Source organism: Trachemys scripta, chromosome 3 (assembly GCF_013100865.1).
Source record: "Trachemys scripta elegans isolate TJP31775 chromosome 3, CAS_Tse_1.0, whole genome shotgun sequence".
NCBI classification, from domain to species: Eukaryota; Metazoa; Chordata; order Testudines; family Emydidae; genus Trachemys; species Trachemys scripta.
In genome coordinates, this window is record NC_048300.1 from 10,913,996 (window position 1) to 10,931,029 (window position 17,034).

The 17,034-nt window shown below is 43.5% G+C and overlaps 1 protein-coding gene across 9 annotated transcripts in view; it reads right to left on the minus strand.

Moving 5' to 3' along the window:
* The window catches only part of PAK5 (p21 (RAC1) activated kinase 5), a 177,283-nt gene that overhangs the window by 4,657 nt on the left and 155,592 nt on the right, over positions 1-17,034 (minus strand). For all 9 annotated transcript variants that reach the window (XM_034764118.1, XM_034764109.1, XM_034764114.1 and 6 more), the window contains 2 exons: positions 15,478-15,604; positions 3,400-3,525 (listed from right to left, as the gene is read on the minus strand). In XM_034764118.1, the coding sequence (XP_034620009.1) occupies positions 3,400-3,525; positions 15,478-15,604 (253 nt within the window). The remainder of the gene's footprint in view (positions 1-3,399; positions 3,526-15,477; positions 15,605-17,034) is intronic.

Sequence of the window (17,034 nt, forward strand, 5' to 3'; positions counted from 1 at the left end):
CATGACTCATTTCCCGGCTTGTGTGCATCAGTTATGTCTTCATCTTAGCTGTTATCATAGATAATATAACATCAAATAAAAATATGCTAAACCCTACTACCATGTGGAGTAAAAAAAGAGAGTGTTAAAAGTCACTTCTTTGGATGGGAAACTGTGAGTCACTGTCATTACTCAGAGAAAGGAATAATTTTTTTGATAAATCCATAGTGATCTCCAGTTCTGAAATCCTGTGACTCAGTAACAAATGGGTTATAACATCACATAACACCTGTGAGTCTGTACAGCCAACTCCTTTCTAGTCTCATCTGAAGGTCCCCCAATAGAAGCTATGAATGGTCTATTCACCTGACAGTTTGGCAGTTCTCAAAATAGTTCCCTGAGTCACAGAAATTGTCACTGCTACTCATCTTAATGGGTGAGTTGACCATACTTTGAGATGAATTGCAGCCTCTTTGAAAGTAAATGTAACCCATGTTGCGGTGGTGCTTAATTTGAGAGAACTATCCTCCCTCATTCACAGTAACAGACAAAAATTAGGGTTAATCAGAAATCTTCTATAATTGTTAAATATTTCTACATAAGCATCCAAGTGGGAAAATAACATACAGGTTATTTTCTTTCATACATTGGATCACAAATGATAGTGTGGAAGTATAATGTTTTGAGAGCTTTGCACTAGATTCTATTCCCCCCACACCCCGCCCCAAGCCCTCGCAACCAGATGGGAGGTTTTTTCATCAGTTCTTCAGAAATCCTGATGAGCTGTAACTCTGAAAGTCTGACTGCACGGTCTAGCCATCATAGAAATGCCTGTTTGTCAGACAACAGCCATATGGTGCATGAAGAATGGCTCAGGAAGAATTGCCAAGTTCTTTAAAATAAGTCCACAGCTAAATCATAACTGCATATACGTAGGATCTGTTGAAATTTTCTGCCCTGAAGGACCAGGGAAGATAAAATATACAACTGAAGGACAAATTTTCAAAGCTGAAGTCTGCAGACCAGACCACAGGAAAGGTCATGGGTGAAACTGCCCTTCCATCATTCGAGCCCAGTGCAGAAGAGCATTAACAATTATCTTTTATTCTGTGTGTTATGTACTGGTTATTCATTTTCATTTGGGACCTAATCCTAAACCTCCTTATTATTCCTCTGTAGGAGTTTATCGCTATCCAAGTAAACCTCCTACATAACTCAGCATTTTCTTCAGGCATGAACCTACAGAACCTTCAGACTGAGGTTTTTGCACACTTCATTTTGCAATTTTCTGACTTCTTCACCGACATCTAGACAGTTAAGGATCACGGTCAGCCATGAAGTGCTTCTGACTTCACCTAGATTGTCTACAGCAGGGGTCTCACACTCAATTTACCTAAGGGCCAGTGCCAGTCCTCAAATCCTCCCAGTGGGCCAATAATGTCACTGAAGATGGTGTTCAGAAAATAAAATGTTTATATTGTATTTTTTATTTCGAATTTCTTAGAAATAATAAAACTGTCATACAACTTTATACAACTCTTCGCCTGCCAGAGAGTTTTTAGTATTTGCCAGACACCTGGCAATGCTTCAATTCTGTCAGTTTGTTGATGTTTGGCCTCAGTGACCGAGCAGTTGAAACCTTCAGGATTGCAGCAAGGTGTGCATCAGATAGTTGTGTTTGGTATTTTGACTTGTCTATATTCATTGTGGTAAAAAGTGACGTTGCCTCCATGGCTGACTCTGCCTGGCGACTAGTGATAGTATCTCTGTCCCTCTCCCCCAGCCAATGGGAGCTGCGGGGGGCGGTGCCTGCAGCAGACAGAGCCGGCAACATGTCTGAATGCGTCTCTTCTCCGCGGGCTGCAGTGGGGAGATTCTTGGGCCACAGATGGCCCACAGGCCGGAACTTTGAGACCCCTCGTCTACAGCTTGGTATAATGGGCCCTCCTATGAAGAATCAGTCAGATTCTGCAGAAGGGCATGGAAAGATCAGCACCTGACATCAGACGTTTATGGGAGGAAATCCCCATTTGTTAAGAAATGGCAAGAAAGTTGGAGAGAGAGTAAAACACTGTCTAGTTTATGTTCTGAGTGGAAAGTAGGGCATGAGTGGATGCAATTAGTTGCAATGCGTGTGAAATGTGAGTGGGATTTTCAAAACCGCTCAACCCTGGCTTAGCTCGTTACCACTGAGCAGAGTGAGGACAATGCTGGGCATTTGTAAAAATCCCACCCTGATCACAATCTGGCTAACTGCACCCAGTGTTAGTCCTTTGGAGTCCGGGACCATCTTCTTGTTGTGTTTGTAACACGTCCAGCACAGTGGGGTCCTGGTTTAGGTTCAGGGCTCAATCGCACTACAAATAATGACCAAACCAAAGCAACAACACGAATGGCAAGTGACCCGTGTAACTGGCCGTTTATACATGCCAATGCTTGAGTCACAGGTGCAAGGGTGGTAACTAAACGTGCATACAGCATGCACAGTTAGGCTTGCATTTTTGTACATGTACTTAGAGCCCTGCATGGAGACAGATTTATACCCGCGGATGCGGATATCCACGGCTATCAATCGGTATCTGCGGAACCGCAGGGCTCTTGTGGGAACCGCAGCAGCAAACGGAGCAGTACGTGGGGCCGCCGCTTCCAGGAGCCAGCGCCCTGCGCCGGCAGCTCCTCTGGTGCAGCTGTACCATCCCCACCCCCGCCCACTGGGGCAGGCACCAGTCTTACCCGCAGCTGTCCATGGTCATGCTAGTGTGTTCAAACGGTGCACAGACAGGAGAGGCAGACAGTTCCGTGGAAGGGACGGGGGTGGGGCAGGGGGCGGGGCTGAGGGCAGTTCAGCCAGGCTGGCCCCACGTTCTGCTCCTTTCGCCACTGTAGTTCCTGGGAGAGCCCTGTGGTTCCGTGGATACCGATTTATATCAGTGGATATCCACATCCGCGGGTATGAATTTGTAACCGTACAGGGCTCTACATGTAATTGCACATGCCCGTGTTTGAAAATCAGCCCCCTGGCGTAAGTGAAAAGAGTATTACAATGCATTCGTTAATGAGAAAATGATGGCAATTCCCTTTAATTATATCACCTAAGCTAAAAATACACATAGAGGCTGCGTTGTATAACATTCTAAACATAAATTCTATTTATTACTGTTTGAGCGCATCCCCAGGGATTCACGTTTTATGACACGTCCCTGTATCATGTCGCTGCTTTGAGGTACCGTCTATTGCTACTTTATTGCACATGCAGTGATTACAATTTAGTGCATGTTTTTTTACTGTATTAAACATAATCAAAACTATACATCTCTACACAGTGAGCGATGAAGTCACTTAAAATTGTACTTGTTTTGTGAGGAAGCGGTTGCATCAGCCGGACACTGCAGCAGGGAACAATGCACTTGTTATGCTTACCTCAGTTCCATAAGGCAGTCTGGATATCACCTCCGGTGCCATCCAGTATGGTGTTCCAACAAGAGATTTCCTTTTCGGAACTTCCTTGGAAACTTGGGCACAGAACCCAAAATCCGATAATTTTATCTAACAATAAATAATGCAATTAAACAACATGAATGGCGAATAGGCACTGTTATGGACTTACTGTACTGGAATTGCATTAATACCTATAAACTGCTTAAAATGAAGCTGATTTGTGCTTTAGAAATTGACAAAGAGCGTAGAATTATAGGCAGGGCTGGTAGCACCACTATTATTAAGCTTGCCTGAAACTTCCATGTATAGATATATAACTTCCTAGATGTAGAGGTGATAAATGCTTTAAAGGGTTGATCAAATATTACTCTAAGGGGCACATAAAACCCAGAGTAAAAGTATTTCCTTATTTTTGGTCAAATCATCCAAATATAGATGGCAGTTGCCATCACGACTTGAAACAGAGACATGATGTGAATATCAGAGATCTGTAGAGTAGCGCCTGTGGTGTCAACATTCTCTCATATTTACTTGTTGAGTTACGAAAAACACTGTAAAATTTGCCAATTTATGAAACGCTGTTGTATTTATATCAATTAAGTATCTAGTGAAGAACATAGAACTTTCTTTTACCAACATCATGACAACTAAATGGCCTTGTTACACTGTATTAAAGAAGTGTGGTATATTGGAATAGAAAGAAACATCTCAGTGAGTATACAAAACCCAAAGCTGAGGTCAATATGCCTCTCCAGTCACTATAAACCAGCGGTTCTCAAATTATGGGGGGGGAGCCTCCCAAGGGAGGCATGGGAATGTGTCAAGGGAGGCACGAACTGTGTGCTTTTTTTTTTTTTTAAGAGCTCCGGCTGTCAGCTCCAGATGTCTGGGGCTCATGTATAAGGGTCGTGCACACTCGGGAGGCAGGGATAAAGGGGACACCCAGAGCCCCACCACCCCAGAGCTGACAACCAGAGCCCCGCCACTTGGGCTCAGGCACTCCCCCTGCAACTCCTGCAGCCGCGCTCCGGCTATCAGCCCCAGGGTGGCAGCAGCAGCGCAGAAGTAAGTAAGGGCGGCAATGGGGCGCTAAGTCTGCTGTGAAAAGCGATATTGAACATCACTTTTCACATTGTCACCCTTATCTCTGTGCTGCTGCTGGCGGAGTGCTGCCTTCAGAGCTGGGCGCCTGGCCAGCAGTCACTGCTCTCCACTCTGCCCTCAGAACTGGGCGGTGGTATATGTACTTGCGGGGGTGGGGGGCGTAAGCGACTACGGATACAAAGAAGGGGTACGCAATCAAAGAAGTTTGAGAACCACTATAAACTAGTTTGGGCTCTTACATTAAGTCAATATCAACTCATTGACTATCACAATACCCAAACAACTACTTGGTAATGCTGAAAGACATTTAAAATTACACCTGAGGCCAGGCTGGGAAATTTACTTTCCACATCACTTTTCCACAGTCAGCGTAGATTTCAGATTTGGTTGTCCAACACCAACATGTGGTTGCCCCAACAGTCAGTGTCTTGCCTCATGGGCTGAAGCATTGCTGCTGCTGTGACTGTCTAAAGGCATTCTGCTCATTTTCTTTTGTGTTGTGTCAACGTTCCTCTTTTTCTTAGTGTCCCTGAATCTTACCCATGTGCCCAATGAACCTCAAGGAGTTGGGTGCCAAAATCCACTGGAAGTCCTGTAGGTTCCTTTGAAAACTCCAGTCTCTCATATTTAACTGTGCCCTTGCATAGCCTTACACATTCCATGAGTTTATACAGCTCATTGGAAACTTTTCAACTAAATGATTTTTCATTGAAAAATGTTGTCGTGTCAGAACTGAAATGTTTCACGAACCCTTATACCCATGGAAGTTTCAACAGGATGGTTTCTCAGGTGAAAGGTGGACTTTCTAAAGGGAGAGAGAGCATGAGAGCGAGATGGAAAAACCTGATCTGAAAATGGATGTTATGACCAAGTTGTACTTTGAGGAAACCTTCCAAAGGTTTTGGTTTCATTCCAATGTGGAACAAAAACCAAATTTAGAAACCGCAGAAGTTGTGAAATGGTATTGTCATTTTTCTGGACAACTCTAGTTGTGTCTTTGTTTTAATATATATTAAAATTCCACTCACATAACCAGTATGAGGCTGTTAGGCAGACCTGATTTTAAATTCAAGTAAAAATCCTAAAGCCTAGGTAGCGTTATGTATATTTGGTTTAAAATTTAGCTCTGATGACACAGAATAGTGGTAGTCTAGTTCTCCACTTGTGCTGCCTCCATTTACTATTGAGTGCTCACTGTGACTCCATGCACAAATATGTTGTTCTCCCCACAAGCTGGTGGAGAACAGCCCTGAGGAGGTTGAAATGCATCTACACTTAGGCCATTCACTCAGTCCTGGAGTGGGTTTTGCTGCACCCATGTGCATGTGGGATTGTTTGGATTAAGTTCACTGTGGAAAACCCACATGCTACCATGGTGGTATTCTAGGACAATAATAATGAAAACAGCACTTCCATTGGGAGCAACATATCCTGAAAGGCAAGTCACTTGCATATTTAATGGTACTGAAGTGTAACTTTTGAGGCAACCCTGACCTAAGGCTCCATCTGGCCATGTCTTGATGGGCAAAAGAAGTGTGTGGTTTTCAATCTTATTAACTCAAGAACATTAGCTTAACTTAAATGCAAAATCTTCTTAAGAAGGAGGCCAGACAACAACATGGCCAGCTAAAATGCCTTCAGATTTGTTAGCCTGAGTCTTAACAAGCTTTTCAAGCATGTCAAACTAACGCAACTGAGCTAACGTGATTGAAAACCATGCCTTTGTTGCCTGCCAAGACAGGGCCTTTTCCCCCTCCTCTATACTTGTGTAAAGTGCTCTTAAAGGTAATTTACACTGCAATGGTGTGATGTTCTGTACCTCGGGGGAATACACTGCACCCCCATGTTCATCCTTATAATATGATTGTGCGATATCCAATGCAAAGTTTGTCATGTCGGGCGTCTTCGGAAGGCTCATGATGCACTGAGCATTGTTGTTATAGTAATGTTATAAGTGGCAATTTCATGTATATAGTTATGAGGCTGAAACTGTGTCCTTATGGCTTAAAACAGGCCCAGGCTAAACTCTCCAAGAGCAGAGGGGCAGTTCACACCTCATCAGGGCATGTATGGAACAAACCCATCCCAGCCTCACAGGAACAAAGGACACTGGCCTAGGCAGCAACAAAGGATCTGTTGGACTCTCAAATGAGTCACCCGCTTCCTTTGGTCAGTTTGGGATAATGCTCACCTAACTCTGAAGGGGGGGGGGGGGGAAGAAGGGGCCAAGAGGGAAGAAATAACATGATAAAGGGGAGAGATGTTTGCCATGCTCTTTCTCTCTCTTCCACCTACATCTACAGACACCACACCAAGCGGCTAAAGCGCTGATCAAAGGGGCGAGCCTGGCTGAAAAGCAACCAGCCAGCCTGTGGTGAGAAGCATCTAAGGTTGTAAGGGCACTGAAAGTGTTAAGATGCTTAGAATGCATTTTGCTTTTATTTCATTTGACCAAATCTGACTTGTTTGATTTATAATCACTTAAAATCTATCATTGTAGTTAATAAATCTGTTTGTTTATTTTACCTGAAGCAGTGCGTTTGGCTTGAAGCATGTCAAAGACTCCCTTTGGGATAACAAGCCTGGTACATATACATTTCTTTGTTAAATTGATGAACTCATATAAGTTTGCAGTGTACAGCAGGCATAACTGGACACTGTAAGACCAGTGCGGGGAGGGATTGCTCAGTGGTTTGAGCATTGGCCTGCTAAACCCAGGGTTGTGAGTTCAATCCTTGAGGGGGCCATTTAGGGGTCTGCGGATTAGTCCTGCTTTGAGCAGGGGGTTGGACTAGATGACGTCCTGAGGTCCCTTCCAACCCTGATATTCTATGATTCTAAGACGGTGGTTCCTAGGGTTGTGTCTGGGACTGGAGATATTGGCTAGTTTCAGTTGCACAATCCAAGAGCAGCTTACATGCTAGAGGCTGTGCGTGAACAGCCCAGGAGTGGGGGTTCTCACAGCAGAGCAGGAGCAGGCTGGCTCCCAGAGTCAAGGATTGGAGTGAGCTAGCAGATCACCAGTCCAGATAACACCAGGGGAACGTCAAATGGATAAATAGCCTCTATGGGAGAAGCCATCTCACCAAAGCATGCACGTGGAAAGGAGGAAACTCACTGAAATCTAGGCCAAAATAGGCCTATATGAATGTAAGTGGCATCATCAAGCTACCGAACACCTGCAGGAATCTCTCTACTTGAGCTCTGAGGAGTACTTGGTTGAACATCCTCTCCAAAAGCCTGGCTGGAGAATGTATCATGTAAGAAAATGTCCTTGACATGCCCCATTCTCCCACTCCCTGGGAACTCTGGCTCCTTAACTGCTTACCTGCCTCTAACAGCATGTTGTCCTCCACTGGCTGAGCCAGGAAGAAAGCTGGGATGACAGCTCAAATATGGCTACACTGGCATTCATTCATTGCTTTCTCCCACTCCTGCAGACGGGTAGTTTTGTGGCTGGACTGGGGGGTCCTGTGGCTACGTTCTGCCCTCTGGCTATGTCCAAATTTGCCTTCTTTGGCTACACCCTCAGCCTCGTCTGCAGGGATTTTCTAAGAGGGCTGAAGGCTACAAAGTCTTCTGACTACCCTCCGCACTCCTGGGGCTTTTTTCTAGTGAAGGGTCTCAAATTGCTGCCCTCTATCTGACACATCTGTAAATCAGCTTTCTGTTTATACAACATTTAGCAGTAACGGTCTGTTTTCAAAAATGCATGGCTGAAAATGTATGAAGAGATAAAATGTGCACGTTTGTGTGTGTGTGCGCATACATGTGCTGTACAATATTAAACGCTTGGATTTATATTGCCTCTGTTTATAAGAGATGCTGCTTCCATAAAAAGAAAACTGCTTACTGAATACTCCTGTTAGTAAGATTGAGTCCTTAAAGCTAAGTAAGCAGGTTGTTTTCATTTATTTATGGTAGAACCCAATTTTATTGGAAGCTGTTCTGCATTCAGCTAACTTCTACGGCTACACATTTTACAGTGTAATTGCATTTCCAGGACTGACCTTTTGCCTTGCATATCAGAGATGGAAAACTTTGCACATTAGTCTATTAGCGTTCACTGTCGGCACGAGGCAATTCTCCAAAAAGGGCTGTATTTTTGGAGTTGAATATACCCACCCTACACATCCCCACACTCTATGTCATTTGAAAAGCTGATTTTATCTTTGCTTGACATTGAGATCTGATGTGGAGCTGTCAAGTGGTACCATGAGCCCGTAGGCAAGGTGAAACAATACTACCCAAAAAGAGAAACTGTCATTTATTGCAGTGCCAGAAACACAATAGCATGACTGACTTCAGTTTTTACAGTTTAAGTTAATTTCTACACCATACGTTTGTGTTTATTGGTCAAAGCTATCACAGGACAATCTATTCAAAGATTTGTATTGGTTTTGTAGGGCCGGTATTTTTTTTTTTTAATGATGAAGCTGCTTAGTATGTGGCAAAGATGGGGAAATATCAACATTTTGCAACATATTAACATGAAATGCTTCGACTTGGCATATTCTTAATGGTCAAAGTACCTCACAAGTGATTATAATAATCTTCTATGTTTTTCAATTGAAATGTGATGACCAGATCAGTCTCGCGCTAATGGTGACACTTATGCACAGTATTAGTGTTAGAGATGACAATACACAACGTCTCACTGGGCTTCAGTCAAAGTGCTCACTAAACCAAAATGGCAATTTTGATATTAACATATAGATCAGGGAGAGGGATCGGGGAGAGCTCAGTGGCTTGAGCATTGGCCTGCTAAACCCAGCGTTGTGAGTTCAATTCTTGAAGGGGCCTCTTAGGAATCTAGAGCAAAAATCAGTACTTGGTTCTACTAGGGAAGGCAGGGGGCTGGACTCAATGACCTTTCAGGGTCCCTTCCAGTTCTATGAGATAGGTATATCTCCATATATTAAGGAATTAATATCTAAATTAGCACAAGTCTGTATATGTGTACAAAATGGTGGTAGCAGTGGTGATAATGCTAACAACATACTTTGCGAATTTTATCTCTGCAGGGAAGTTACAATATATGAAAACATAGAGGATACAAATCCTCTAAAGCTTACATCAAAGAGAAAAAGACTGTTCACCAACTTTGAAACGTGTTATTTGCCCAGCAAATCCAAAGACTGCAAAACTGCCAAAAGCCACTGGTGCTAGACAGAATTCTGTGATGCTGGCAGCAGAAGTCAGCAATGGCTACTGGATGAGTTTTCTATCACGTGGGTTACTTTCATAAATACATCAGCAAGTCAAATTTGGTACATCAGAGCTGTATTGAACCCAGGAAAAAAAGACAGACTCTTAATCTGATCAGAAAGCATCATATTCACCTGCTTCTATAGCCACCAGAGCAAGCACATCCTTCAGTGATTGATCCTGTTCCAGTGTTCGATTGAGAACAAACACACAAGAAATACAAGAAACTTCATAAAATAAAAACACTTGCGACAGCAACCAATCGAAGGGAGGCAGCACTTCAAGGAGGAGATGACGACACATTGAGCAGAATATCTGTGGAAGATTTGATTGCTAAGGATGCCGTTTACCACTCAACATGCCTTTCTTCCTACTTGACTAAAACAAAACTTAAAGCAAACCCATCTAGTTACACTGCAACAATACAGTCACCATATGACATTGAATTTTATCAGCTGATCTTCTCTCTCGTCCATGATTTTATGTACAAAAAGAAGACTCTTCCCCTATTCACGCTGCTACAAAGATATAAAGCCCTACTTCCCTCAGATGTAGAAACTGAGAGCTATTCCAGTAGTGAATTATAGGCAAGATTAGAAAAAGCACCATGGCTCTGCAAGATGAGTCTACCATGTTCTACACAGCACGATAACATTAGCGGAAGCTATCCGAGCTGCTACTAATCTGAAGCAGGAATTTAAGTCATCCAAACATTTTGAGTATATTCATCTGGAGAGTGAGCCTGATGAACAGCTTAATGCTGCTTCAATCCTTTGATCTGAAATAGCCAAAATGAAAGCCTCTGAATGTTATCTAAAGCCCCGTGACTGTAGTTTACAGATGTCAGCTACTTTGGTGCCTCTATTGGTGAGGTAGTTTGTCCTTTGCTTGATAGATAAGGAGGCATATTATTCAGCCAGCAATGAGTATCATCCTTCAGAAGCCGTTCAAAGAAGTTGCCTCTCAACTGCAGAGTGCATAGCATATAACAATTCCAAAATTATCACATCACTGCACATATGCCTTCCTGCACAGCTACACTATGAGTTTAATTGACATACTCTACAGCTTCATAGATTCTGCATCGGTTACGATGAGCAGAGGTAGCTCATCGCTAATGCTGCAAAAACGGAAGTCGAAAGACTCCAGGGAGGTATGTACATTCCAAATAGCTGTGTACAACTTCATGCTGGTGGAAAGCTCGTCCATGAAGAAGATAATAGTACAGACATCAGTGCAAGAGGCCACTGATGGAAAGGAATTCGTTCATTCAGTGGCTAGAGTGGTATTTCAAGAACAGTCTGCAGACAATCCAGCATCATAAGAAATATCCCTGAAGCATGGGAAAGAAGTCACTTATATGTGCTCTATGTGCCAGTATGGCTTTTTGGATCTCTTGGTGTCAAAGAACGATAGTAGTTTGGTCACCTGATACAGATGTTTTGATCCTGGCTGTTCACAACTTTCCAAATATGGAACATATAGATAACATGTGGATTGACACAGACACCATTACCAGTACAGTTGTCAAGCGATGATTCATGCCTGTGCATGCAATTTGTGATGCACTCACTCCTGACGTCTGCAACATACTTCCTGCTATACGCACATTAACAGGATGTGACTCTGTGTCAACCCTATTTGGCATTGGGAAAAACTCTGGGCTTAATGTTGTCAAAATAAAGGGAGCTTACCACTTCAGAGATCTGGCCAAACTGGGACAGAGGGACAGACAAGCCGCAATTTCTCCTGCAAGAAAGTTGGTAGCAATGCTGTCTGACCACAATGAGAAAGAAAAGGAGATCACAGAGACCTGAATTGCTTTTGCCTCAATCTAGCCATCAAGAAGGACAAGCCACAAGCCAAACTCTCACCATGTCAGGACAATATTGAAGAGCAGGTGAAAAGAGTATCTTGGCAAACAAAAATCAGGATATCTTCGCACATAGGGAAACCAGATATTGGATCACCAGAGCAACATGAATAGAAAAATGTGGATGATGAACAACTTCCTGTAGTCTTCAAGGGCCCAATGGCAACTGTGTTTCCACAAAACCTTATTTGTGCCTGGATCAATAGGGATTGCTGCACAATCAAATGCGTCTGTAGTCAGAACAATTTCCCTGCATGCAACTGTGTACATGCCAAGGCAATGAAGACTATGGTAACCCACGCACTCTCGACAGTGATCATAATGATGAACAGGATGATGATAATGATGTGGACTAGCAATGTCACCAGTGCTATGTCATTTCAATGATACCTGTATGAATTTAATATTAGATTTTGTTTTAGATTGTTGTTGCGATGCTTTGGGCTCACAACAAACTCCATTTTTATGTCTTGAGATAATACTTAAGAGTCATAAAACTGAATGCAAATATTTCAAAGCGGTCATTTTAACGTGTTGATGGTATCACTGTTTATCCCCATTTCTATGATAATGGCACCACTTGACAGCTCCACATCATACCTTCTCTTAAAGTAGACATAATACACTTTCAAATGACGTACGATGTGTGTATGTGTGTAGAGAGGGTACATTAAATCGACTGACTTGGGGGTGTCTGCCACTCGCCTACCATGTCGGTCTGCAGTTTGTGGTTAAGGAATGAACCTGAATAGCTATATGAAGAGTTAAAGAGGAAGCTCAATAAATCGATGCATTGTGTAGACCAGCATTTTATTATCAGTGCTGATTTGTTTTCTTTTGGCCTCAATGGAGATGCTATTTTTTCTTGAGGGCAGTTGGTTTTTTATAAAACCAGAATGCAGAAATAATTGTAGGGATTTACAAAACAAAGCAAATAATATCCAAGTTGTCCAAGCCAAACATATTTTTCAGTTTACAGCATGGAGAAGAGATGAAATAGTGCACAGTTTGGAAGCTCTTTTGTAGGAGTGTAACAGTTTTTGCATATCTATTGCTCATCCGAGTACAGAAAAAAAAGACGATTTTCTAAAAAAAGATAATTGCACAACATAGCCATGAAGAAATCTGCATTGCAGATAATAAGTACTAGAGTAATGAGCATAATGAGGCATTGTGTGCAGATCCTGGAAGCAGATCAGATGGTATTTCAGCAACACTACTATAGACGAGACTGAACAACTTTCACATGTATGGAATTTTCTTCCCCGGATGCAGGCACATTTAATTCTGATGGGAGTGACCTTTGCCTACAAAGGGAAGAATATACCTCTTGGTAGGTGAAGACAATAAAAGGAACCAAATCAGGAAGAATGCTCTTGTGATTAAAGTGCCAGACTGAGGACTTGTCTACACTACCATGAGGGCTCGACCTAAGATATGCAACTTCAGCTACGTGAATAGTGTCACTGAAGTTGACGTATGTAGATCTCCTTACCACGGTGTCTTCACTGCGGTAAGTCGACAGCTGATGCTCTCCCGTCAACTCCACTTGAGCTTCTTGTTCTGGTGGAGTAACAGAGTCGACGGGAGAGCGGTCAGCGGATGGTTTGTCGCGTCTATACTAGAGGCAATAAATCGACTCCCGCTGGATCGATTGCTGCCCGCCGATCCGGCGGGTAGTGTAGACTAGCCCTAAGGGTGAAATCCTGGCTCCACTGACGTCAATGGGAGTTCTGCTATGGCTTTCAGTGGGGCCAGGAATTCACCTTTGGAGTCCAAAGTCTCAGGTTCAAGTCCCTGCTCTGCCACAGGCTTCCTGTACCATCTTGGGCATCTGTAAAATGATAATTCTCCCTTTGCCCCACCGTCTGTCTGTTTTGTCTATTTAGACTGTATGGTCTGCAGGGCAGGGACTCTCTTATTATGTGCACATCCAGCACCTAGCACCATGTGGATGCATTATGCTGCATGGGGCCCCTAAGCACTCCTGTAATATAAAGAGTAAGTCGGATATATTGCTCTGCCTGGAATTTGTAGCACAGGATAAGCTCTGTGCCAGTAGCCCAGTACAATATCAATAGCTTACATTTTATCCTGAAGAATCCTTAATATTTTATATGTGGACTGAATAGTTCCCTCCCGGAGGCATGGTTAATAAACGAAAGCCACAGACATTGCGTCACAGAGATGTGGAGGAGCCATGTGAGGGGGAGAAGGGGTTGCGAGGAATGTCCGACTCCCACAGCTACCCCTTCCACCAAATGGCATGTCAGTCCGGCTGCTCGGAAAAGAGTAGGAAGGGGGTAGCCAGTTAGGTAAGGGAAGGGGCAGACAGCAGCCATTCTGTGTGGCACCTTGACACCTCCAAATTGACCTTAGTACAGCTGAAAAACAGGGTTTGGTTACTGCTTCACAGAACAGCATTAAATCCTTCTCTGGGCCCAGTGATCCCTGCCACAGGCCTCGTCTAGACTAGCAAAGTTATCTGTTGTTGACAGTGGGTATCAGTCACAGGTACAGCTCAACCAGTAGGTAAACTGCAAGTGCAGCTAAGAATGAATTGCGTACAGCTCCACTAACCAGGTTTCTGAAACAGTTCTGTACACAGTTTGTATTTGGCTATACTTTTCTGTCACAACTGTGTATCAAGTTCCAGACCGTCTTATTTGGGAGGTGTTTATTAAAGAAAAGAACTAGAGTACTAACTACTGACACATTCAATCTGGCTTCCACAGAGTTTGAGTTCCAGCTTTGTCTCCCATGTTTACCATGTTTACTCTGCCTGGAACTCTCTACATTGCACACAGACATCAAGTGACTGAATCATATATTGCAAATAAACATATAATTTCACCTACACCTTTTACTAGGAACTACTTTTTGTAGTGGAAGGATACCTCTATAATGCTCCATGCAACTGCTTTTTAAGAAGGTTTTATAAAAAATAAAAGTGAAATGTAAAATGAATGATCCATACGCTAGCAGCAACATGCTACTCCAGCATGTGCATCAGTAGGCTACTAGTGCACAATAGCACTCCGTCACAGCTCAGTGCTATACAATGGAGATTTTAGATCTTCCTCTAAAACATCTGTGTAAGCTAGTGAGTTGTTTTACCAGCCAGGGAAATCAGATTCTATGCCCAAGTCCTTTTTATGGCCCTTTCCTCTTGGCTTTGTTTATTGTTCATAAATAATGGTCACAAACAAAACAAGTCAACTGAAAATGCTGGTAACAATCCTCCGTGGCTTTTCCTGCCTCAGCCAGCCAGGAGAAAGAGGAGACCTCCTTCTCAAGTGAGGCCTTTCACCCAGCTTCCTCTGCCTTATGTATTTCACCCCTGAGAAGCCACATGATGGGAAGAAATCTATTAACCCTTTATAGGCTGCAATGACTTACATTGTCTCAGTCTGGTACACCTCTACCCCGATATAACGCTGTCCTCGGGAGCTAAAAAATCTTACTGCGTCATAGGTGAAACTGCGTTATATCGAACTTGCTTTGATCCTCCGGAGTGCGCAGCCCCGCTCCCCCCTTGGAGCGCTGCTTTACCACGTTATATCCAAATTCGTGTTATATCGGGTCGCGTTATATCGGGGTAGAGGTGAATTGGCTACTGTTGGAGACAGGATCCTGGACTAGAAGGACTATTGTTCAGATATGGTCTGGCAATTCCTGCATTCCTTTGTGGGAAGAGCTGTGAGGCATGGACCTTCTATAGCAGGTGGAGCCAAGGTTAGTATATCATGGGTTCAACAGCTGATGTCTGCAACACTCCATAGGATTTTCATTAAATTGGTTATAGGATAGTTACATTGATCGTTCGGATTGTCACAGTTAAAGATACAGTAGGAGTGAAAATGTTAAACGCTCACCCTTCCATCGCTCGTGAGAAGTATAGAGTCACTTTTTATATCGCGGTGAATAACCCCTTGATTGTGCAGGTAGGACAGCGCTCTCAGTACAGACAGACAAACTGTAGCTATCTGCTCTTCATTCATTCTAAAGGCAAGAAGGTAAGCAGTGAAGACGTGTAAAAAAGAGGAAGAATAAACTAAGGAAGAAACAGATAAGGACAACGGGCCAGAACTTTTGCTGATATAAGCTGGCACAACCCCATTCAAGTCAATATTCAGCAGTGGTAGACAGCAGCCAAGTTTCTCAAAGGAATTGATCGAGCCCAAATTTGCCGCCCCATCCGCTTCTCATTCTAAGACGTCCTTCCCTCTCAGGACTGTTCATCACTTCCTGTCCTTGCCAAGGTCAAAGTTACAGACTCTGTCCAGCTAGACAGCCATATCTAGAAATTAGGCTCACCGGAATTATAATAGGGGAATCACACTGAACTCTTTCCACTGAGCTCCAGCCAATGTGACATGGTGGTCTGGGTTGGAAGTTTTTTCCCCTGGGTCAGCTCCTAAATGATGATGTCACTCTCGGAGAGAAAGAGGGATTATGAGGCCTGAAGAAGAATCTCATACCCTGTCCCTCAAGAGCCATTGGTCACTCTGTGTTGGTCTCCAGCTGCACAGAACTCTATGTAGTTAACTGCCACTGGATCAGAAACTTTGTTTTCATGTTAATACACTAATAACTTTGTTGTGAAACAGTTCAGGTTGCTCTACATGGCACAAAAATCACAACAGCACAGAGACGAAAAGCTAAACTACCCACTGCTCCTCCAACCACAGGCCTGCACCTTACCAACTCAACTACTATGCACTACAGATCACGCACAACAACCTTAACTCTGCCCCAGATGTCCTGGAGCTTCTAGGACCTCTGAAAGCTGGAGGAGTTTCAGCCCTCCCAGATGGCCCTGGTGGCAGTAGGCAGTACTGCAGCCACAGCTGCCTAAAGAAGCTCCAGTACCACTTGAGACAGCAGGTGGTATTTCACTCTGAGGAACAGTAACTACATTACAGAGAGTGTATACAGTCTGACTGAGAGCGGGATAATATTGGTGGGGCTAAGCACCACCAGTCCCTAATGACCAGGAACCCCTGTCTTGCAACAAATAAAATACTGAGTCGTGGAAATAATCTTGAGAAGCAGAGCCTTCATTCTGCCTTTAAAGTGTACTTCTGTTCTGAAAAGTGATGGTGCAAAAATGACACCTCCCTGCTGAACAGACTGCTCCCTGCGCAGTGTCCAAGTCATCTCTCTGGACTTCAATAGCAGAAGTAAAATTTTATCTCTTTTTGCAACTCTTAGTCTTGCAGAGTCAACACAGAGAAGAAAGTCAACTGGCTTGTCTTCTTTTCTGGACACTCTCAACTTTTACTACATTTTTTACTCAGTTCCAATCAGTTACATCTGTGCAAATCCATTTTTGCCAGTGAGGCTACAGCGGTATCACGGAGAGCATGCTGGAGGGTATGAAGATAATGGGGCTGCACAGGTGTAACTCAGGGCCTAATTTGACCAACGGG